Source organism: Ursus arctos, unplaced genomic scaffold (assembly GCF_023065955.2).
Source record: "Ursus arctos isolate Adak ecotype North America unplaced genomic scaffold, UrsArc2.0 scaffold_6, whole genome shotgun sequence".
Lineage (NCBI taxonomy): Eukaryota > Metazoa > Chordata > Mammalia > Carnivora > Ursidae > Ursus > Ursus arctos.
This window is the reverse complement of record NW_026623078.1, coordinates 85209908-85232845: the sequence shown is the minus strand read 5'-3', so window position 1 is coordinate 85232845 and position 22938 is coordinate 85209908. Positions and strand designations below refer to the sequence as shown.

Sequence of the window (22938 nt, the reverse complement as noted above, 5' to 3'; positions counted from 1 at the left end):
CAGTGGGAGCCCTGCGCTTGGCGCTGCCCTCACAGGGACTTTGCGCACCTGGACCCCTGTCCCGGGACCTTCCCGCTCCCTTCGGGGGCAGCGGCATATGCGGGGGATGAGGGAGCCGGCACAGGCCCCCGCCCTCATCTGCACCCCCAGGCTAGTGGGGCTGGGAGTCCGAGGCATCTCTGGGGGGAGGGCACATCAGTAGGTGGGGAAGACGCCGGCCAGCGTCCGGGGTGCATCTCGCACTCAGATGAACTTGAACAAGCCTCGGTTGGCGTTAGGTTTTTGCCTCCCAATCTCACCAACAAAGCTGGTTTGAAGTGTTCAGGACCGTGGCTGAGAGGCGGGTTTCTGCGTGCCCGTTCCATCCCCTCCCGGCTGTCCACCTCCCCCAGGTGCTTGTGGTCACTCAGTCCCCAGCAGCCACGCCTGGTCACCAGTGGTCCCTCTCCAGCCTCAGTCACTTGTGGTCCTGACCCGAGGCGGTCAAGGCGAGTGGTGGGCCGGTCGCCAAGGGAACCGGCGCCAGGCAGCTCCCCCACTTTTCAGCAGGCTTGGCGTTGTGTTCATCTGGAACGCTGTGGTTGGGGGGCCGTAATCTCAGGGTGCTGGGGGGGCTTGCAAACAGCCCACCTGTGCACCCCCTCTTTGGGCCAGCGGCCTCTGCTGCCCGCGGTGGGAAGCGCAGCCTGGGGGAGGAGCCTGCCTCACCTCTCCTCCCAGCCTCAGCGCCGCCCCCCCCCCCTAGCCTCGCAGCGCCCAGCTGGGCTCTCTGCGCGGGCTCAGGCTGCCTCCTGCTGGAAACATAAAGGAGAGGCAGGCATTTCAGCTCGCGGGGATGGGCATCTCCAAGTTCAGGCTCAGAAACTGGGCAAGCTGTGGGCCTCGGGCCAAGGTGGGAGGGGGCAGAGGGCAGGGCTCTGGGCGTGTCCACATGTGTTCCTCGCGCCTGCCCCAGGGTCAAGATGGGGGTGTGTGGGACAGGGGTGAAGCAGAGGGCGGGAGTCCTGGAGGAGATCCTGGGCACACCAAGGCCAGCTGGAAGGAGGGGGGCCCTGACACCCAAGGCTCCCTCCCTCCCTCCACATCCTCTGCCTCAGTCCCCAAATGTTCCCCCAGCAACGGCTCCGGGCACAGGGAAGTCGCACACCAACAGTCCCCGTGGGTCTAAAAGGCTGGGGGCGGGGGAGAAAGGGAGCCCGGCATCCGAGGGTCCCCATCAGTTCCCTCAAAGCACCCCTGGGGGCCACACCACTGCGGGCCTGGGGGCCAAGGTCCACACATTATGGGCTCCTGATACCCAGGCAGGGTGCAGGGGTGGAACCCCATTGCCCACCAGGCCTCCCCAGCCCTTTGGAACCAGGTGGAAAGACCAAGGCCGCTCAGCAGAAGCCACCCCAGCGGGCCGGAGCTGTGGCTTGGGCTGCGCAGAGGGAGGCCACACAGACGCGACATGGGTTTTTAATTCTTTTTATTGAAGAAAAGAAAAGGAGAGAAAAAATAGATTCCCCACCCCTGCTCTTCCCGGAGTGGGCTTCTAGTCCTGCCCCTGGGGTCGGCGCAGGTGAGAGAGAGGGCTGTGCTCTCCACCTGGGTCTGGGGAGGGGCCCCGGGCCCCCGGGCCCTGGAAAGGTGGGGGGGGGGGCTGGCTGCTTCCCGAGGGGTAGGGGTGTCTAAAAAATGGTGCCAGGCCAGCTGGGCCAAGCAGGCTGGCCCTGTGCTGCGGCAGCTCAGGGAGGCATCCTGGGGGTGCCGGCCGCATCTGGCCCGGCCACTGTCCGCGGCGGCCCGCCCGCCTGCCCGCCGGCGCTGGGCTGGAGGAGGGCAGAGTCTGAGGCACCTTCCGGCCTCTGGAGCCCTGTGCCCACCCGGGCCGCCGGTGCCTCCTGTCCCTTCTGGCTCTGGTCCCAGCACTGCGGGCCTCCGCCTGGCCGCCGTCCGAGCGCCCTGAGGCCAGGACGCGGGCCCGGCCTGCAGCCCGAGAGCATGTCTGTACCCGTCCCGTGGCAGGAGCGGGCAGAGCAGCGTCCCTCCTCGTGGCCCGGTGCGTGGCCGCCGCCCACCTGCTCAGACCTCAGTCTGGAGGTCGATGATGTCCTGACCCACCAGTGGGATCGTGGCGCCCGACTTCTCCCACTCCACGCTCCGCAGCTCCAGAGGGGACGGCGGCAGCGGCTCCAGTTCCTTCTTCACCCACGCGGGCGTCCCGTGGGCTTTCCGAAGGCTCTCCCAGGGCCGCTTGTTCGGCGTCTGCGGCTTTTCTGGCTGCTGGCCGGTGGGCGGTGGATGAACGGAGGGACCACGAGGGAGGCCACAGAGCAAAATCAGACGGGGAGCGGGGAGAGACAAGAGTCAGAACAGAGGGGAAGGGGCCTCAGAGCGGAGAGGTGGGGAATGGGGGAGACCCAGGAGCAGAGCACCTCCCGCTGTGGGGTCGGCACAAGGGGACGGCCTGCAGTGGGGGCAGCTGCCCGGCACCGCTCCCTCGGCCGTGGCCTTCCGTGGGAGGCAGCCAGTGTACCACCTCTCCCTCCAGACAGCCTCCCCCCTGCCCAGGAAGGCCCGTTGGCTTGCCCTGCCCTCCAGGGTCTAGCATGGGCCAGGTGAGGCCAGTCTCCGGGAAAGGTGGCAGGAAAGAACGAATGAATGAGGGGGGCGGAGAAGGGCTCTCCGGGAGCAGCCCCCCGCGCACCGCCACCCCACCCAGCGCCCCAAGGCCCCGCCCGCTCCAGACCTTGCTGTCCGAGCCCAGCGCGTCCTTGTCCTTCTCCGCGTGCTGCAGCTTCCGGCTCAGGTCCTGGAACATGTCCTGGTGCCGCTTCCGCGTGTGCATGATTTTCTGCGGGGCGGGAGGGGCGGCGGAGCCTGAGCCCGGAGGGGAGCTGCCCTGCCCCTCCCTGCCTGCTGGAGGGGCACAGAGCCCCTCCGGCCCGGCCATGTGGGGGAGGGGACGCCAGGACCCACCTCGAAGTCCAGCTCTGCGTACCGCGATTTCCGCCGCTGTGGGGAGAAGGGGTTTGTGCGCATTTGCAAGCGGTTCCCTAAAACCTCCCGGGCCACAGATCCAGGCCTCTCCTTGCCTGAGGATGGGGCGGACCAGGGAGCCCCTGGCCCCATGCCTTTGGGGTCTCGGCCAAGCCCTGGGGGACACGCCTCTGACAGCCCTGAAGCTGTGGTTCTCAGAGCCCAGGCCCCTTGCAGGCCACCGCGGCCTGAGACGGTGGGGGCCCAGCATGAGCGCTCAGCAGGAAGAGGGTGGACAGGAGGTGGGGGGCCCAGAGGGCAGGGACAGTCACAGGCAGCTCTGGTATTCCACCCTAGAGTGGGAGTGAACCTAGGAAGATCTTCATCACCTTCTGTCCCCGCTTAATGAGCCAGACCGTGCCCTGGGCCATCCCTGCAGGGCCGGTGCCAGCGCTGGGCCAGGGCATCGGGCTTAGCCTGCCCAGGACGTGCTCCTGGGGACAAGGGGAGTTGGATGCAGGCCAGCGGCACAGCTGGGGGGCCACGGAGGCAGGGAGCCAGGAAGGGGGAGCAGGGCCCCGGGGAGGGCGGGGCTCCCTGAGGGTGCTCGGCCATGCTCCCCCCACCCGGTCTCTGAGCCCCATGTTGCACAGGCTGGGTGGGCTGGGGGTCAAGTCTAGGCTTCAGGTTGGTCTAAGGAGGGACTTGCTGCCCTGACCCCAACCACGGAAGGGGCTGGATTCAAGCCAGCTCAAGTCCAGCTCCATGGGCCTCTCTGCAATGGGAGAGACCCCCGTTGTGGCACAGGCCAGAAGCTCCGGGTCACCAGGGCCCAGCAGGGCCAGGGGAAGCGTGGCTAGAGAACAGAAGGAGGACGGTGGGCTGGCTGTCCTAGGGCGTGCCCTGTTGCGAACCAGCTCCCCAGCACGTTCCCCTTCTTGTCGAGGGGCTCCTTCCAGCAGCGGGGAGGCGGGACGCCGGCCCCAGCATTCCCAGCCCGGACTTGCTAAGCCGCAGCCCAAACCAGCAGCGCCCACCGCACGCCCTGCCCCCGGGGCCCCTGGGCTGCCCTCACCTCCAACGAGCTCGCGGACAAGGTGGAGACATTCTCGTTCCTGGTCCCGGCCCCCGAGCTGGGCCCCGGGTGGGCCGCGGGCTCTCCGGGCTCCCCCAGGCTGGGGGGCGCTGGCTCCAGGGTGGGTGGTGGGGGTGGGGGGGGTGGGGGAGGTGGGGGCTGGGCCGGGGGGGCCTCCGGGGGCTGGCGGGTGGGGGGGCTGCGGGCAGGGAGGCCGGCGTCGGGGGCCATGTTGAGGTGGATGAGGCGGGTCTGGGGCATCTGGTCGATGTGGATGCTGTGCTTGGCCTCCTCCTGGGGCTTGGGCCGCAGCGTGGCCGTGGCCGTTGGCAGGATGACGTAGCTGGTGTCCAGGGCCTTCTCCTGGGCCCGGCTCAGCTCCGAGTCCAGCTTCTTGAAGATGTCCCCATCACCGGCGAAGGAGGATTTGGGTGCCCGGTCCTTCTTGAGGGTCAGCGAGTGGTTGGGGAAGTCGGGCAGGGGGCCGCCCGGGCAGCGGGGCGAGCCGTGCAGGTGCAGCTTGGACACGTTGGCTGGCAGGCTGTTGAAGTTGGTGGGGGGCGCCTTGGCGTGGGCGAGCTTCAGCTTCTCCTCCTCGGGCAGCGACGGCCGCTTGAGTGTGCCCGTGATCGTGGCTGTGCGGCAGGCCGCGATGTCCTTGTTCAGCACTGTGGAGACAGGCGAGGGGGTCAGGGCCGCCTCGGGGGTGCCCCGGCCAGGTCCTGCTCGGGCACGCCCCCTCCGACGGCCCTGAAGCTGTGGTCCCCGGTGCCCAGGTCCCTCGCGGGCCGCCCCTGCCCTGGTCAGCGGGGGTCCACTGTGTGGGGTCTGGTGCTGCGGCAGCTGGGTTTCCTTCGCCTTTTCTAACAAGGCTGGAACATGGGGTGCTTCTGTGTGCCCCCGTAGACAGGACAAATGACCGCCACCCGCACACCGCTCTCCCCGGCAGCTGGGGGTCCTGTCGGCCCTGGAGCCAGCCCCTGCTCCTTGGAAGAGCGGGGACACAGCTCCTCACGGGGCGTTGGGGTGGGGCAGCCCGCTCCTGGGGAGCCGGGCCCCGTATGCCTCGCTGCCCCACTTCTGTTCGGCTGCAGGGGCATGGGACCACATGACCCCTGACCCAGACTCCTGCTGGCCCACCACCCGCCCCGCTCCTACCAGTCACTGCAGCCTCACTGGCCCATGGAGAGCACACAGCTGCCAGGCCGAGCTGCCCACCCGCGCCCCACTCAGGGCCCGTCCTCGGAAGCCTGCGGTGACCGCAGGGCCCTCTCCTTGCTGGCCAGGTGGACAGGCATCCTGCCACACCCTTGCCCAGCCCTCGAACACCCGCAGCTGCCCCATGAGCACACACCCTCCCAGCGAACGGCCACTCGCCATCCCCTCGGAAGCTCCGGGCCCCCTCTCATCTCCAGCCTCTAGACGCCGACCTCCTCTGGGCACCCCAGTGGGGGACCTGCCATTTTACCGCCAAACCTGCGCCCTTCCAGGGTCCCTCCTGAGTGAGCGCTAAGCCCCACAGACGCAGGGTGCACCCCACCCCGCACAAACCCAGCTGCAGGTCTCCCGCCTACTCAGCCCCACATCTGACTCCTCTAGGCCCCCACACCCCCAGCTCGTGTGCCCCCTCACCCCCACCCCCAGCCACTAACTGCTTGAGAGGCCGCAGGCCCCACTGGGCCAGCTTACTGATGAGGAACAAATCGGAAGCTCAGAGAAGCCAGGACCACCCGAATGGGGCTGGGCCCCAGCCTCTGAAGGCCCTTGAGTTTTGGGGTCACCTCTCAAGAAGGCTGCCTAGACTACGTAAGACCAAGACGGGAGGTGGAAGACCATTCTGTCCAATTCCCCAGTCAGCCCAACCAGAGGCCACCTCCTCCAGAAAGCCCTCCTGGGTCCACCTGGCAGCAGCTGACACTGCCAACTTGGGGCTGTCCCAGCACCTGCCCCCATGGTTGTCTCTAGAGAAGATGCTTCCCAAATATCGGACAGACGCAAGGCAGGGTGGCCAGCTGGCTTTCCACAGCTCTGGAAGATCCTGCCTGTCACTGCCTCAGAGGCCTGGCTCACAGAACAATGGCCCTTGAGGGGCTCCCTTTCTTTGGGCAATTGAGTTCCTTTTTCCACCTGCTTCCGGGAAGCTCAGCCTTAGCTCAGAGCTTGGTGGTAGCTCCTTCTCCCTGCTCTCCCCCCGCTGCCACTGCCGTCTCCCGTTCCAAAAGCGTGACCCACCCTCCTCGGTGGCTGGACTGGGGATGAAGACATGAAGACAACACAGAGCGCGGGCCCTGAGGGAGGGCAGGCAGGGGTGGGTGGCGAGGTGGGCGACAGGGTGGAGGCGGGCAGCTCCCGTCTCACACAGCTCGTCCAGCCTCACTGCCCCAACGAAGAGCGTGGAAAGCAAAGAACAGAAGTGTGGGTGTGGCTGCTGAGGCAGGGGGCATGGCGGGGAGAGGACAGGGCCAGGCCCAGCGCACGGGGCCCAGGGTCTGCCCCAGGGCTGAGAGCTCCGCCCGCACAGCACGGGCCTCACCCCTGCTGAGCCTGAGCTCCAGCACAGTTTTCCCCAGACCCTGGCCGCAGCCTCAGGGCTGCGGGCGGGGAGGCAGGAAGTGGCTGGTGCGGGCCCAGGCTGGGGGCGGGGGCGCAGGCCCGGTGCAGACCAGGCCTTCCGGGCAGCATCCCCACCATCTGGGAGGATCTGATCCAACCTCACCGTGTGGGCTGTGGCAGGCAGAGGTGGGATGAGGACAGACGAATGAACAGACAGACACACAGAGAAAAGAAAAAGAAGAAAGTGGACCCAGGCGAGGACCACCTGTCGCTCTCACCTGGCAGGCGCTCACCTGATCTACAGGCCAGATCCACGTCCTTCTCGAAGTCAGTCTGCAAGACAGAGGCGGGGTGGGGTGAGGGCCTGCCAGCCAGCAAGCGGGGCTGGGCTGCTGCCCGCACCGCGCTGCCTCTGGGCTGGCGGGACACAGTGAGCGGTGCTGTACCTCGAAGGGGCGTGTGCGTGCACACGTGCGTGCACGCCGCTGAGTGCTAACGGGGTCTACGAGCTCAAGGGTGCCCGTGTGCTCATGTGTTCCAGCAGACCCTGCTGGGGGGCCCCGCCCCTGCACACTCTTGCCCCTGCGTGCACGCGCGTGTGTGCGTGTGTGTACGTGCGTGCCTGGCAGTTCCTGCCCAGGCGTCTGTGGCTCCGCAGGGAAGTGGGAGTCTGGTCCCACCGCAGTGCACTCACGCTCTTGCGCCTGGCTCAGTCTCCCCCAACCGCCGGCCCCCTGGGACTCGAGTACGAGAACCCCTCACTCTGTCCCTCACATCCCCCGATGGGGCAGGGGGCACAAAGGGTCTCGCACCAGAGCCCCCTGCTGCCCAGGCCGCCCCCTGCTGGTGTGCAGGGTGTGGGGGGCTTGCCCCATGGCACCTGTAGTCCTCACCACAGCCCTGGGGACGAGGAAACGGAGGACGGCCAGCCAGGCAGAGCGGGGTTCGGACACGGATATCCGTGCCAGGGTGAGACCAGCCATCCCTTGAGCAGCCACCGAGGCCCCTGCTAAAGCGCCGGCCCCACCGCAGCCTTGGAGCTGGGGCAGGCAAGAGGGGGCCACGCAGCCCCGCGCAGAGACCCCCCCAGTGGGCGGGGCAAGCCAGCGAGGCCGCTGCCAGCGGGGGCGTGGCTTTCTCCAGGGGCTGTGGCGCTGGGTCCTCATCTCAAACCTGGAGGTTCCCTCTCCGCAAATGCAGAGGCTGGCTTGTGAGAAGGTCAGAGGTCAGGCCAGGAGCAGTGCCTGGGGGTCTGGGACCCCTGCCCTCGCCCCTGAGGATCCAAGAAGCCTCCCCAGGTCTGACGGCTGGCATCTGCGGAGCCCTGCCTGTGACGCTCACGACCTCATGGAGGAGGCTGGGCACCCCAGGACTGAGTGAGCACCTCCTGCCTGCCAGGCTCACCGCGCCGGGGGCACCCAGCGGAGCAGGCAGCAGCACCCAGCAACAGCGCGGGGGATTCAGCCAGGGCGCCGCCAGGACCTGAATAGGAGGCCTGATGGCAGGAATGGGGGCGGGGGATCAGGGAGGGCTCCCTGGAGGGGGCATCTTAGCAGACACCTGTGAGGCCGGCAGCAGGGTGGGAGGGGCTTGTCGCACCTCAGGCTGAACAGCGTGATGCCAGAGTGCCCAAGGGGACCTGGCTGGGGACAAGGCCAGGGCGGGGTGGAAGGTGCATGGACAGGCCAGGGCTGGTCCCCTGATGGAGACCGAGTGAGCCCAGTCCCATCCTGGCCAGGCTGGAGGGCAATGAGGGGGTGTGGGAAGTGCAGAGAAGGGGGAGGGCAGCAGCTGAGGCAACGGCCCCCAGAGGCTGGCATCTGGGCAAGAGCGCTGTGGCAGTGGGGGTGGGGTGCGTTGATGCCAGCCCCAGCCAGACTCTCACCATCTGGGTCCTGCCCGCCCCCAGACCGGGGATGTCACCTTGGTGAGCCTCAGTGTCCCCAGCCTCAGGCTGGGCTCGGAGCTCTTCCCAAGGGCTGCTGGAGCCCAGAGCAGCTCTAAGTGGCGTGAGGCTGCACCGTGGGGGGCACCAAGCTCTGAGCCCTACCATGAGCTGGGCATGGCCGTTCTGGAAGGAGCCCCCCGAGTCCCCGTTGCCCTCCTCCTGGCGGTCCACCACGCGACACTTCACGGCGTCCTGGACCTGGGGAGAGAGAGCAGAGCGGTCCCCAGCAGCCCTGGACTGCATCCTCGCAGGGTGGCGGGAAGGCAAGGGCGAGCAGCACAGAGGGGCATCTCTGCGAGGGCGGCCTCTGTGCGGGGCCTCGCCCCCCTTCCCTCTCGGAGATTCTCTCTGTGCCCTTCATGGGTGTGAAAATTCCAAAGTCGAGGAGCTCCGGACCCCCTGCGAGCATGCTGCAGCCCTCCTGGCTGGATGTGTCCGTACAGACCCCCGTCAGGCTGCAGAAGGCACCGGAGTCCGCACCATCCGGGCCAGCCGGGGGCCCCGCCCTCGCTCCCCTGGAGACCCGCCCCCTGAGCGTCCACAGGGCCTTGGGGGGGACAGCATGTCTGTGGGGCACATCCATCGATGGAGGTCTCCCACAGACTCTTCAGGAAGGGGTGATGGTGGCTCCGCGTCCGGGGCCACCCAAGTAGCCAGCACAAAGCTCATCCACGGAGGACGGACAGAGCTGGCCGTGTGAGCAAGGAGCAAAGGCTGGCACCTTCTCCGCACTGCCTGCTCTGGGCCCTGAGCACAGCAGTGAGCGGTGCCCACCCTCAAGGAGCGGACGCCTCAAGGCCACGACAGGCAAAGGGAATAACGGAAGGCACAGGGGTGGTGAAAGCATGGAGGGCTTCCTGGAGGAGGCATCCTGAGTGGGGGGGGGGGGCTCTGGGAGGAGGGTGCGCCGGGGTTCCTGGCTCCAAGACCCAGACACTGCACAGACCTGGGGACCTGTCCCCCTTCCCTGCAGCCACACAGCTACTCAGAGGCGGTGCTGGAGTCCTGCTGGCCTCAGGGCCGGGGACAGCAATCAAGCCTTCGGGCCGCCTGTGCAGGTGCGCCTTCCTCCCATCCTTGCACTCACGCCCGCCTAGCAAACATCTCGAAGCGCCTACTGCTGCCCAGTGGAGGCAGGCCACGGTCCAGGAGATGGCAGATGGGAAACCACTTTCTCCACTGGCATGAACACCAAATGGTCTCCCCAAGTGCCTCATAGCCTCCTCCTCCAGGAAGGCCACCTGGCCAGCCTCACCCCCTCGGTTCCCTCCCCAGGAGACTCAGATGACCACCTTACTCGTCTACCTGCCAAATGTTCCACACCCATCGCACTGGCTGGAGCTGCCTGGCATCGCCCCTGTCTGCCCCCTGCTGGCCTGTCTTCCTCAGCACAGCCCCCTGGAGCCCTCCCTGCAGAGACCAGAGGATGGGGGCCCTTTCCCAACCTTCCCCTGGCCGCAGGGTCCCTGTAGCACAGACCCCACCTGTGGGACCCCAGGAGGTCACAGAGGCTGATGGGGAAGTCCAGCCTTCCTGGGAAACCATGTCTCCGGGGCACCTGACTCTCCTCGGGGGTGGGCCCACGCTCCGGGTATTCCCGCTTCTGCCTCCGGGTCCGAATTCCTACAAAGCTCCCTCCTGGTCTCTGCATGCCCCTTCTTGGTAGCCTGCTGTTCTCGTTTCCCAGAAGCCAGCAGCCAGCAGCCGAGGGTCATGAGCGGGGCCTTACAGCTGGGCAGGAGTGTGACATCTGGCCACAGCCCACCGAAGCGAGGAGGCCTGTGCTGGCCCGTGTGTGGAAGACGAGCAGTAGGCCGCCCGCAGCGAGAACCGCGGATGCGAGTAAACACGGCCAGGACCAGAAACCTGCAGGTGCGGGGCTGGGGAGCGGGGGCAGTCTCTCTCTCTGGGGACGCCAGCTCGGGTCTGTGTCTGGGGCCCGCGGCTGCTCAGCTCTGTAACTTTTCAGGCACAGGCTCTCCGGGTGCTCAGGATTTCAGAGAGAATGCTCATGACCCACCAGGACATTTCCACGCAGTGGGAGGAGGGGCTGTGGGCTGGAATTTGTCAATGGGGCCGTCCCAACACCAGAAACGTGGGCTTCTTGTCCTCCCATCTTTCGGCGCTCACCTGTCCGCCAGCTGGGGGCCTCAGGCGACGCGGTGCCCAAGCGCCAGCACATAGGCTCACGCATCCCCGTCTCAGCATGCTTTCAGCTGTGCCGGGCGCCCCCAGTCCAGGGCCCCACGGGGGACGGTGGGGCTGCAGGTGGGGGAGGCCGGGTGGGGGCAGCACTGCCAGCCCAGGAGGGGTCCATGCTGCTACCGAAACGGACCGCCAGTCGTCCGCTACAGACCTTCCCTGGGCGTCCCGAGGGCCCGGGAGTCCCACTTCTAGAAGCGCTCTGGCTTGGGCTGTGAAGCAGTTGCTGCTGGGCCACCCCCACTGCCGGCTGCGGACCGAGCTTCCTCGGCTGGGCTGAGCTCATGACCCCTTGTTCTTCTCTCCCCAAAAGCCCAGGGTTTGCGGCAAAACGCTTCTTTTCATCCTTTTGAATCTAAGTGCTTTAAAATCACTTTGTTATCTTTCTAGGAGGTTCCGAGGGGAAGGGGAGGTCATTCCACGTGTCTGTCCACCCATTCGTGCCCCTTCAGCTTCCGAGGCCACCTGGCCTCATCCAGCCTCGCGATGGCACCTCGTGCATCCACGCCAAGAGCACTGTTACCCACATTTCGAGCCTCCTGAGATCAGAGCAGGTCCCCTAACTGTTGCTCCTGGGCAGCTGGCACGGGTGGGTGACTGCCCTCTCTTGCTCCCTCCGAGACAGGCCCAGAGCGCTCCAGGACAGGAGTCTCAGTGGTGCTAAAAGCCACCTACGTCTCCAGTGGCTTTGGGTCCCAAACACCCCAGGGGAGAGAGCCGCCCTCCCAGTCCGAGCCAGCATGGGGCGCGTGGGGGGCGTTCTTGGGAGGAAGCGCTTTCACTAAGGAGCCACCGCTCTGGCAGCCCCGCCTTGCAGAAGTGAGGGGCCTGGAAGCTGCGCCCCCACCTCCCGCCCGGTCCCAGGATCTGCCCGCAGGGCCGCTGCAGGTGTCGGCCGCGCAGAGGGCCTGGCAGGGGCGTGCCCGCGAGGCCCACCTCTCTGCGTAGAATGCAGTGCACCATCACTATGACGAAGCCCTCCAGTGAGTCAAAGACGGCGAACAGGATCTGGAAGAGGGCGGAGCGGCGGTCGGTGACGGCGAGCACGGCCGACATCCAGGTCAGTGCCAGCAGCGGCAGCACGACGCAGGAGCTCCACAGCGAGGCCCTGTGGACAGTGCAGCGGGCGGCTGTGTCAGCACTGCCCCGGGCGCCCTCCCCACCCTCCCCGCCCGGGGGCGCCCCCCTCCCCCGCTGGGCTTCACCTCCTCTCCCGCCTCTCCCCTCTGGGCCCACCAGCCTCGTGGCCCCTCCTAGGGAGCAGAGTTCTGCCCCAACCCGCCCAGCGGCCTGAGGGCTCCTGGCAGAGGAGACTGGAGATTCCGAGGGTGGTCCCCGGGGGCTGGGCAGCAGGGAGGGAGGGACCTCTCTGGGAGACCCAGGTTCCTAACTGTCCAGGAGGGCACAGGTGAGGAGGCACACTGGAGGCAGGAGCTGGGGGCCACCTGCTGGTTCCAGCTCCCAGGGCCCTCAGGTCCCCCTGCCAGGGGTCCGGGGTCCCAACCATAAGGCGGCCATGGAGGGAGGTGTTTGGCCAGGCCTCTGAGCTCTGGACAGAGACGGGAAGAGAAAGAGAGAGAACCAGAGAGCTGCTCCAAGAGGAGAGAGATGACAGACAAACATGGCAGGGGGAGGGGGGAGGCAGAGACAAGAACAGAGACCCACAGGCACTTCATCCTCTTGGCAGGCCTTGCTCTGCTGGTCCCCAGGGGAGGGGCTGCCCAGAGGCACTGCCCTCTGCCCCCGGCACCTCCTGTGCCACCACGGGCTATGCCGTGGCCGCTCTGAGCCTGCCTCTTCCGGACAGTGCCGTCACTGTGCCATGTCCTCAAGGTGTGGTGAGGGCAGACAGTGCCAGCGCGACGGCTGGTGTGCAGTGGGGTGTCTGGGAAATGTACCTGACCCCACCCTCACCACCATGATGACCTCCAGCGCTCTGCCCCCATGGGCAGGTGACTGCCATGCAGGGGCTCCAAGGAGCCGCTGGGGCCACTGTCCTCGCCGCGGTCGGGGCTGAGGTCAGGACCACCTGCTCCCCTCCTTACAGGACATCCTTGTCAAAAGGATGAGGCAGGAGCAGGTGGGGCAGGAGAAGTGGGGAGTGGGCGGGGGGAGGGGCACAAGGAACATCAGGCAGGGGCCAGGGCCACCGGGAAGGAGCTGGGGGCATGGAGCTGGTGGGAGAGAGGATGGAAGGACCTGAAGTCCGGCCTGGAGAAGGACCCCCAAACCAGCAGGACCTTGGTCAGGGGACGGGGGCAGAAGCTCTCCCCAGAGCTGTGCCCTCTGCTTCTGCACCCTTTGTGCCCTGTCTGGGCGCCGGTGCAGAAGACAGGCCCGCCTCCATACCCCCTCCCCCCGCTCCAGAACCCAGGTCCCCAGCCTCGCCCCAGCCCCATTTCTTCTTCAGGACGGCTCCAGCCGGAGCCGGGAGGTGCTTTGAAGCCCCCACACCTCTTCTCTTCTGGCCGCTGCACGAGCTTCCGAACCGAACTTCACAGACCCTCCTCACCTCCTTCCAGGGCGGAGGCCCCAGCAGGGGTACTGGCACCCAGGCTTGCCTCCCCCCGCACCTGCTGGATGCCCGGAGAAGAGGGCCCTCCATGACTACGCGCACTGCCCTCCCCGACCCCAAACCTCTGTGTCTCCCCATGGAGGGTGGGGCTCCCTCGTCTGTCTCCTCCCTTCCGGAAACAGACCTTCTCTGGCCGCGTTCTGAGCAGGAGGAGGGCGGGGCACAGCTCTCCCAGGGAAGTCTCGTCCTGCTCTGAGTCATCCTCCCCTGGGCCTGGGGCCTGACGTCTGCGGCCTGAGGCGGGGAGCAGACAGCTGGGGCTTGGAGACCCGTGAATTACTCCAATTCCCGCAGCCCAGCCTCTGCAGGGTTCTGCGGAGGGCAGAGGGCCACGTGGAGGAGTGGGTGCCAGCTGGGGGGTGATGGGTGGGGAGCAGGGGAGCTGGCGGGGAGGCCAGGGGGCAGTGGGACCACCCGGCCCTTTGGAAAGTCCGATGCCCCTGTGGTGGGGTGGGGGAGGGGCGGGAGCAGGGACCCAGGTGGGCGGGGCCCCTGCCTCCAACCTGCCACTTGACCTCTCAGGGACTGTCCCCCAAGGCTCTCGTGACAGCCCTATCAGGGCACAGCCTGGCGTGTGAAGCACACAGCGCGTACTCCCAGAGCCTTGTCCCCGCCCGGCCCTCCCAACACAGCTTTCCGCTTCAGCGGACCCGTCCCGTCCTGATCCCGCGGCCGCCATGGTGCACGACTGTCCACACACCCACGCAGGCTCACACATGTACACACTCGCACGCACACACTCACACATACACACTCACACAGAGCGCACCCCAGCCCCCAGCACGACCGCAGGCCAATGACCAACCAGCCGAGCGCGTTCTCACGCTGAACCGGCCCCATCCCCTCCGGCCGCACTGGCCCTTGGGTCCACCTTGTCCCAAGGCCCCTGGATGGGGACGAGTCTGGCGAAGGGCTGGCTAGGGGAGGACCCCTAGAGCGGACGGCAGAGGTGACAGGACAGGAAAAGCTTAAAACAGAGTGTAACTCAGAGGAGAGCGGAGCCCGGCGGGCGCGCCGGCAGCGAGAGGCACTAACGTGGCATTACTGGCGGCTGGAGAGAGGGTTCCACACTAGGCACGTTTGAGGGCTCACCCGAGGGGGCCCCGGGGCAGCTGACCGGAAGTGAAATTCAAAGTCTGAGACAAGAGCCGACACTGTTCTCGCAAGGACGGGGGCAGAGTGCTCACTGACTGCAGCGATCCCACCCGCGCCTCCCTAGGCTAGTCCTGGGTGGGGGACCCGGGGTGGGGGGGCTCGCAGGGGAAGCAGGGAGCCTCAGGGAGATGGTGGTGGTCCGGGTCTGGCACCCGTGCGTGCCCGCGCAGAGCAGAGGGGGAGCCGATCTGCCCATGTTTGCACGAAGAAGCAGAAATATCAGGGGGAGGCCACGGCCACTTCCCTCTGGTCTCTGTGAATCTGTCCTGACCACGCACCGGCCCAGCCAGGGGGCGAGGGCTCCGCCTGCCAGTGCGCTGGGGTTTGGGGAGCTAGCTGGGCAGCGCCCTGCCACGGGCCCTGCGTGTGTGCGTGTGTGTGCCAGTAAGAGCTCAGCGGCGAGCAGGGTGCCTCCTGTCCGTGTGGGGAGCAGGGCTCTGCACGGCCCCGCGGGCATAGCCGGAAGCGCTTCCGAGCCAGGGCACCCGCTGCACGCCCAGGACGGGCCCGAGGAGGCATCCAGCCACACGGACACGCTGGGCTCCAGCGCCTGCCTGACTGGCTCAAAGCCACACCACCAGCCGCTCACCCCGCCTCAACCTCGGTCCACTGGGCTGTACAAATGGGAACGGAACACAAGAGCCGACCTCGGGGGTTATTGTGGGAAGCAAACCAGACAGTGCCGCGCCGAGCGGGAGCTGCGTGTGAACTGCTCCAGCGCTCCGACCCCGTGCGCGGCCCGGGGCCTCCCAGGAACACGTGTGGGCGGGCGGGGGCCGTCAAGCCCCACTGCCAGGGACGCCACCCAGGGAGTGGGGCACCCAGGCCCACAGACGGCAAGGCCCGCCTGTCCAGATCGCACGCATCCCCCAAAGCCGCGCAGCAGGCTTCTGAGCACGAGTAGAAGCCATCAGGGACCCAAGGGGATGGTGTCCTGAAGCGAGGGTAAGCAGGAGGCGCAGGAAGAGGAGGGAGACAGACACAGAGACAGACATCGAGGACGGGCACAGAGGGCAGTGGAGCGGGGCGGGACCCCCATGCAGACACCAGCCAGGGCAGAGGGACGAACAGAGCAACAGGCAGAGGTGAGGTGGGGAGGGCTCAGAGGGCTGGGGCAGGACGGAGAGAGGGGTCTGTCTCAGCCCGATGTGGCCCCCGTCCGTGGCCTCATGGCTCCCATTCTCTGGGGGGCTGGAGGAGCAGCACTGTCCCAAGCCCACTTGGCCTTCCCTGCTGGGCACCGCCCAGCTGCTCGGGACCGTGTGCCCTCTGGCCACGCACTGCCCTCTCGGCTCAGCCTCCCCACGCGGGAGGAACACCCTATTTGCCCCGTGTGCTCTCCTCCTGTTGCTCAAGGCACCATAAGGGTGGGCAGGTGTATCCTTGTTCGGGGTCACCCGACCCCAGGGTAGGGAAGGGGGAGGCCAGGGGCTCCCTCCCACCGCCCCAGTGGTCCCTGCGGGGGCAGGGTCTCTGAAAACAACCAGCTTCATGGTTTCTGAGGACCTGCCAGAGGCCAGACAGAGACACTGAGGCACAGAGGAAGGCCAGGACTGGCCGTGAGCCTCCAGACTCCCGTGCCTCAGTTTCTGCGCCTGCTTGGGGCCTGGTGGGGACGAGCGGGCTGAGTTTTCAGTTCAATGCAGGTGAGGCGGGCCCCGTCCTACCCTGCCCGCTCCTTCAGCTTCTTGTCGGTGATGCCGTCCTTGGACACCAGCTTGTTGAACACCAGGATCCCGATGACCATGTTCACCTGTCAGGCAGAGGGAGTGGGTGTGGGGGCGGGGCATGGCCGTGGGGGCGGGGCATGGGGCGGGGCACGGCCGTGGGGGCGGGGCACGGGGCGGGCACTCGGCGCTCCACACCAGGGCTCCCACCCGCAGCAGCACCCGGTCTGCGGCACCGCTCCCCAGGCCAGCAGGTGGGGCTTCCAGGACAGCCACCGGCATAGGCTCGCCAGCCCCCCAGCACCGTCTCCCGGGCCTGGCCGGCTCCCCCCAGAGCCCTGGCTCTCAGGTGGGGTTCTCCTGCCACAGGACCCCACCCAGGGCAAGGTGCTCCAGGTCAAGCCCCCCATGTGACCCTCCCGTGGGACCTGCTCCACGAGGAGCTGGAAGCCCTGCCCGGCGGGGCTGGACACGAAAAGGGGCCAGCATGACCCAGTGGGGGCGCCGAGGGTGATGTGAGGGGCTCTCTCTACAGGCTGGACCCCCCAGGGTGGCCTGCACTGAATAGCCCAGAGGCCCATCTGCCATCCCCACCATGGTCAGCAGCAGTTCGTGGAGCTGGGCTGACATCTGTCCAGAGGTCAGAGGTCAGCCTGGCCCCAGCACACTCCCCTGCTCCGACCACAGAAGAGACCTCAGATGATCTAGCTGCCATCCACCCTTAGGCGTGCCCTGTGGCCGCCCCCCCACCTCTCAGCACCCCTGCTCCTTATATCCCTCCCATGACAGGGAGCTCACCCCTCACTAGGGCCCCCCTTAAGGGCTGTCTCGGGGGCATCCTGGCTCTACCTGGGGGCACACTGCTCTTGCGCTCTCTGCCACAGCATCTTTCCTGACCCCTTCCTGCCGGGCACCTGTCCCCTAACAAGTGCTCCTTGGCGTTCGCGGCCCGCAAGCCGCTACCTGCGGCAAACAGCAGCTGTCCCCAGGGGCTGGCCCTGGAGTGGCCCTGGAGACCTCGGGGCTTCCCCTCTCCGGCCTTCCTCCTGGGTGGGGAGGCTCCCGGCTCATTCCTTTGCCCCCTTCCCCCCGAGTGCCCTCCCCTGGGCTCCCACTGTGCAGAGGCTGCCTGAGGTCCAAGGCCTGGCCCCAGGCCCCCCGGATAAGAGGCAGGAGGAGGCCGCCTCCCTGCGGCCCCACGGCTCTGAGTGCCCCTGACTCCGCACACGACAGTGGTCAGGCCCTGCCTTTCATCCCCGTGCGAACGGAAAGTTCCCAGACGCGGGCACCAGCGCCGGAGGGCCTGACTGGGGTGGAGGCGTCTTTCCTGGGTGACCTCATTTTCTGACAAGGCCAGGGCCAGAAGGGGACAGGACACCAGCCGTCACCGCCCTGCCCGCAGCAGGCGCTGTACGGTCTTTACCTGCGTGTCCCCATGTTACTGAGGGGGCCCTGGGCTGGGGGCCACAGCAGATCGGCCCCAGCCCTGCCCTCCAGACACCCTGGGAGGGGACGTGGGGGCTGGGGTCTCCTGCTTCCATCATCTGAGCCTCCCCTGCTCCTGGGTCGCCTCTTTAAAATGGCGAGCTGGCCTGCTCTCTGAAGGGCCACATTGACATGCAGGGCACGGAGGCCTCTCCCTTCGAGGAATAAAGGAGCCAGGACCCTTGGGCTAGGCCCGCTGCCCACCGGGGGCCGTCCAGCCTCCCCATGCCTGTGCCTGTGCCGGGGGGCCCCCACCACATGGCGGTGCGTGACCCTGCGTGAGGGGCAGAGGGCTGGACAGGGACGGGCTCAGGCTGGGCAGGTACAGGCCCCCAGCCGTGCCCGGCTCCCCCTGCCCAGCCTGAACTCCGGGACAGGAACCCTGTGTGCCCCATGGCACTGTTTCGCATCCCACCCTGAAGGCGTTTGGGAATTCGTGGCGAGAGAGAACAGGCAGCCGCTTCCTTCTCCAGAGCGTGATGGCCGGTAGCAGCAAGGGTCCCGCCCCAGCCCCCCAGCCTCAGGCTCTGCTAGCAGGCATGCCCTGCTGCCCTCGTCAGCCACCTGTCCACTCGAGCCCCTCCCCTGGCCACTCACCCCGTGAACCCACATGGATCTCCTGGCAGGTCCTCACAGAAATAGAAGGCCCCCACTGTGGCCCAGTCTCTGCACCCCGTACCCTGAGGGCAGGTCAGGGGGGCCAGGAACACCATCCACCCCTCATTGACCATGGTCACCCTGAAGGGGCAATGGGTACAGCCCAAGGCCCCAGCCTGGGCCAGCGGGGAGGGGGTCAGTACCAGCACGACAGCGGCGGCCGGTCCCACGAAGGCGTACAACAGTCCCCCCTCCAGGGAGAGCCAGCAGCTGGGGAGGGAGACAGGCTGGTCAGCGGCCAGGCGTGACGCCCCCACCCCCCCGGGAAGGCAGGTGAGACGCTGGGGAGCAGAAGGAGCTCAACACCAGCAGGCCCTCCCACGCACGGCACACCGCAGCTCGCTCTGGCCTCTGAGCCCTCGGGAGCGCCCCCCGCGCGGCCCCGTGGACCCCGGTTTATAGAGGGGGAAGCAAGCACAGGGCAGACATGAGGGTGTCCTGACCGCCCCAAGCTGGCTCCCCAACTCTCCTCCTGCACCCTCCCCCATCTCACGCACAGACCCTTCTGGACACGATGCCAAAATTCTAGGTTGGGTCCCTGGTCTGGCCCTCCACCTGTCCACTCAACCCAGGCCCCACGGCCCGGTCACCCAGGCCTCTGCTCACACGTCTGACCGACCCCTCCACACGCCACATGTGCTCACTGGCTCCGCACTTCCCCAAATCTCCTGGACCCTACGCATGGCGGCCTGCGGGAGCCCCGGGCCCAGTGAAGACACTGCAGTCTTCACGTGCTGTTTCCCCTGCCCCGAGCCTTCCACCGCATGCCATCAGACGAACTCCTCTTCAGCCTTCAGAACCCCTGGCGTTCCCCTGATCCACCCCTGACCCTCTCAGCTCTGCGGCAGTGCCCACAGTTACCTCCTGGCACTCTCCCTCCCGTGGGTTCCAGTAACTGGACCGTCATTCATGTCCACTGGCCCTGCTGCCCAAGTGGGGCACTGCTCCAGGGCCCAGCCATGGCCTGTCCCCCTGGGGCTCCACGGTGAGCCAAGCCCGCACCGGCCCCTTCTCCTGCCTCTGGCTCCTCTCCCCCTACCCTGGGAAGTCACACTGGTTTTAGGGTGACCCCAAGCTTCCTGGCTTGGCATTCAAGGCCCCTGGACCTGCCTGGCCCAGCTGACCCTTCAGAGCCTCACCGACTTCATCTGTGAAATAGGCCCCTCACCACCTGCCTTGCCCTCCTTGGGGCCACACAGCCCCCTTGTCACCATAGTCATGCAGGGTGGACACAGCGGTGCAGAGGGGAAACCGAGGCTAACAGACCTGTCCAAGGATACCTAAGGAGGAGGGGGAAAGCTCTAGCAGCCCTGAGCCCCCATTTCCTCCATCCTGCGGCCCACTGCCAGGGAGGAGCTGGGGAGGGAGAGAGCCTCCAGCCCCGGGGCCCCCAGCTCTCCCAGCCTTGGCTCTCCTCTGCGAGGCGGGCACAAGGCAGCTGTCACCTTCTAGAGAAGTGGGAGGGGCTGGGGGAGCCGAGCGGCCTCCACCCCATCCCCGCCCTGCCCCGACTCACTAGTTCATGGTGCTGTACCCTTTGGCCTTGGTGAATCCCACAGAAATGGCCACGACCAGCGCGGGGAGCCCTGTGGAAGGACCAGAAACAAAGGCAGCGAGTCCCCCCACCATCCAAGCCCCTGTCCGCCCTCTGCCTCCTTCCAGCCCTGAGGTTGGGCGAGGTGGGAGCGAACCCTGAACAGGGTCCCCCGAGCACGGGAGAGAGGGGCAGGGGCTGGATGAGGGTGGGGGCCTACAGGACTGCAGGCATGGCGGCCAGGTCAGCAAACGAGACACGGGACGCCGCGTCACGCTTGAATTTCAGATACAAAAGAACTCATTTTTATTGTAAGTGTGTCCCAAACATTGAAGAGGATATCCTTAAAAAATAACTCATTATCTGAAATTCAAATAGAACTTGGCGTCATATTTTACCTGGCAACCCCATGGAGGCACCAGGAGGACAAGGGCAAGGCAGGGGGTGGGGGACAGGGCCACAAGGGGCAGGGGCTGCAAGGGGCAGGGACAGCGGGCAGAGACCGGGGAGGGGGGACGGGGCCGTGGGCAGAGACCAGGGAGGGGGGGAATGGGACCATAAGGGGCAGAGACAGAGGGCAGGGGCTGCGGGGGGCTGCGATGGGACCGCAAAGGGGTGGGGACAGTGGGCAGGGGCTGCGGGGGGGGGGGGCGGAACGGGGCTGCAAGGGGCAAGGACAGCAGGCAGGGGCTGCGGGGGGGGGCGGGGGACGGGGCCGCAAGGGGCGGGGACAGCGGGCAGGGGCGGGGGGGGTCCACCACCCCCTGCCCGGCACCACTCACCCCAGCCCAGGCAGAGGAAGCGTTTGCGGATGAGGCGGTTCCTGAGGCGGCCTGTCACGGCCATGTAGGACTGCCAGGCCTCGGTGAGCACCCAGCAGAAGGACGACAGGAAGAAGAAATGCAGGAAGGCGGCCACCAGCGTGCACACCACCTGGACAGGGCAGCTGGGTGGGTTAGGCGGGGCGGGTGCCCGGTCACCCGTTCCCAGGCCTGCCCCGGGGGAGGGGCTCGGTGAGGCTAGGAGAGGTCCAAGCCCGGGGTCCGCAGTGGTCATGTGGTCAGAGCCCCTGGCACAAAGCCACTGAAGGGTCACCTGGTCTACTGCCTCGAGGTGGCCTGTGGAACATCCGGTGTCCCTGCCCCCCCGGGGGGGGTGTGCCACTGGGTCCACAGACTGCCAAGGACAGAGACCTTCCTGGCCCCCTCATCCTCACCCATCTGGAGACACAGCACGTGCCCGCAGGAGCCCGCCCGAAGGCACTGCTGTGAGCCCATCTGCCCAGCAGGTGGTGAACTCGACCCCCAGGGAGGGCAAGTCACCCCCAAGGACGCATGGCTATACACAGACAAGACGACAGTCCGGGCCTCAGTGGCAGGCCGGGGGCGGCTCGAACCAGCCCATCTCGAAGTGCCAGTCCAGCCGGAGAACTCCAGACACCATGTCCCCACGCCGAGGCCAGGGTCCAGCCGCAGTCAGAGGAGGAGAATGAAGGACTCCATGCGGCTCTAGAACTCTCCTCCCTAAGCTTCCCTGGGATCCTTTTGGGGTCCTCACCATCACCCCATCCCGCCTGGGTGCACTGGGATGTGCAGAGAAGGGCAGAGATCACATACCTTATTGCGGGTCTGGGTCTGCCCGATGAGGATGAGGGCATTGGAGGAGATGATAGACAAGCAAAAGTTGATGAGGATGACGGACCGCTCCGAGCGGATGTACCTATGGGACAGAGCGGGCTCAGTGCCCAACGGGGCCTCATCTCCACAGGCACTGGGGTCCTGTGGCCGTATCAAGACTAGAGCACTACCTTATCCCTGCAGACATTGCTGCTACTGCCACCATCACCTCCACCATCACCATTGCCTCCACCACCACATCACCATCATTGTCACCACTATTATCACCACCACCATCACCATAATCACCACCATCACCACCACCACCATCACCACCACTACCAACACCATCACCACCACCATCACCACCATCACCATCACCACCATCACCACCATCACCACAATCACCATCACCACCACCACCATCACCATAATCACCACCATCACCACCACCACCATCACCATAATCACCATCACCACCACCACCACCATAATCACCACCATCACCACCACCATCACCACCATCATCATAATCACCATCACCACCACCATCACCACCACTACCATCACCACCATCACCATCACCACCACTACCATCACCACCATCACCACCATCACCATCACCACCATCACCATCATCACCACCATCACCACCACTACCACCGCCAACATCACCACCATGATCGTCACCACCATCACCAACACCACCTGTTCCACTCCACCACATACTAAATTCTGGCACACAGTCAGGTGCCAGGGAGGGCCATGGGAAAACGCTAAGCACAGCCACCTGTTCCTTGTAGGGGTGGCTTATCCTTAGAACTGCTTCTCCTTTTTGTGCAAGATGCTCTCCCTGTCTTTGGATCTCTTGAACACAGCTCATTTCCAGGGTCTCAGTCTCTGCCTGCTCCTGGCTTTCACCCCAGCTGTCCCCCTAGCCCCCAGCCTTCCCACCCTGTCTGATCCCGACTTTGACACAGGAAGACAAAGTGGTTCTGAGGGTGGGCCTCAGAGCCTATGCCTGCACCAGCTCAGCCACATCCTGGCTGTGTAACACCAGGCAGGTGGCCCAACCCCTCTGTGCCTCAGTCTTCACGTCTGTGAGATGGATGGAGGGAACAGCACCTGCTGCTCGGAGCTGTGGCTCAGATTAAAGGGGCAGGATGCAGGAAGCATTAGCCACCATCCCTTTGGCTCCCGTTTCCCAGTGCAGCATCCCAGTGGCCTTGGGGGCTGAGATCCCACCAGGTGGTGAGCAGAGAGTACAGGGCTGCGCCTCAGGGGCCATGATGTGACCTTGGGCAGGTCACTTTTCCTCTGTGGGTCTCCATTTTCTCATGGGGACCATTGGGATGGGGTCCTGACTGTGGCTCACGGGGCAGGGACTTGGCCAGCAGAGCTCGGGAAGGAGGTGCTTTGAAAGCCATGGGCAAACCCCTCAGAACCGCAGCAGGCAGGGCTGGAGGGGCTGTCCCAGACCCCCTGCCCCAGAGGTCTCCAGAAACAGAAG

The 22938-nt window shown here is 66.2% G+C and overlaps 1 protein-coding gene across 1 annotated transcript in view; it reads right to left on the bottom strand.

Annotated features, from left to right (window-relative positions):
* Positions 1–1460: 1460 nt before the first annotated feature.
* Positions 1461–22938, bottom strand: part of ADGRB1 (adhesion G protein-coupled receptor B1) — an 80087-nt gene continuing 58609 nt past the window's right edge. Inside the window, exons 20-31 of the mRNA XM_057308015.1 lie at positions 21429–21531; positions 20595–20745; positions 19795–19864; positions 18422–18488; positions 16137–16222; positions 11676–11847; positions 8640–8735; positions 6868–6922; positions 4037–4704; positions 2962–2997; positions 2732–2836; positions 1461–2262 (exon numbers count right to left, since the gene is read on the bottom strand). Of these exons, the coding sequence (XP_057163998.1) occupies positions 2065–2262; positions 2732–2836; positions 2962–2997; positions 4037–4704; positions 6868–6922; positions 8640–8735; positions 11676–11847; positions 16137–16222; positions 18422–18488; positions 19795–19864; positions 20595–20745; positions 21429–21531 (1807 nt within the window). The 3' untranslated portion in view covers positions 1461–2064. The remainder of the gene's footprint in view (positions 2263–2731; positions 2837–2961; positions 2998–4036; positions 4705–6867; positions 6923–8639; positions 8736–11675; positions 11848–16136; positions 16223–18421; positions 18489–19794; positions 19865–20594; positions 20746–21428; positions 21532–22938) is intronic.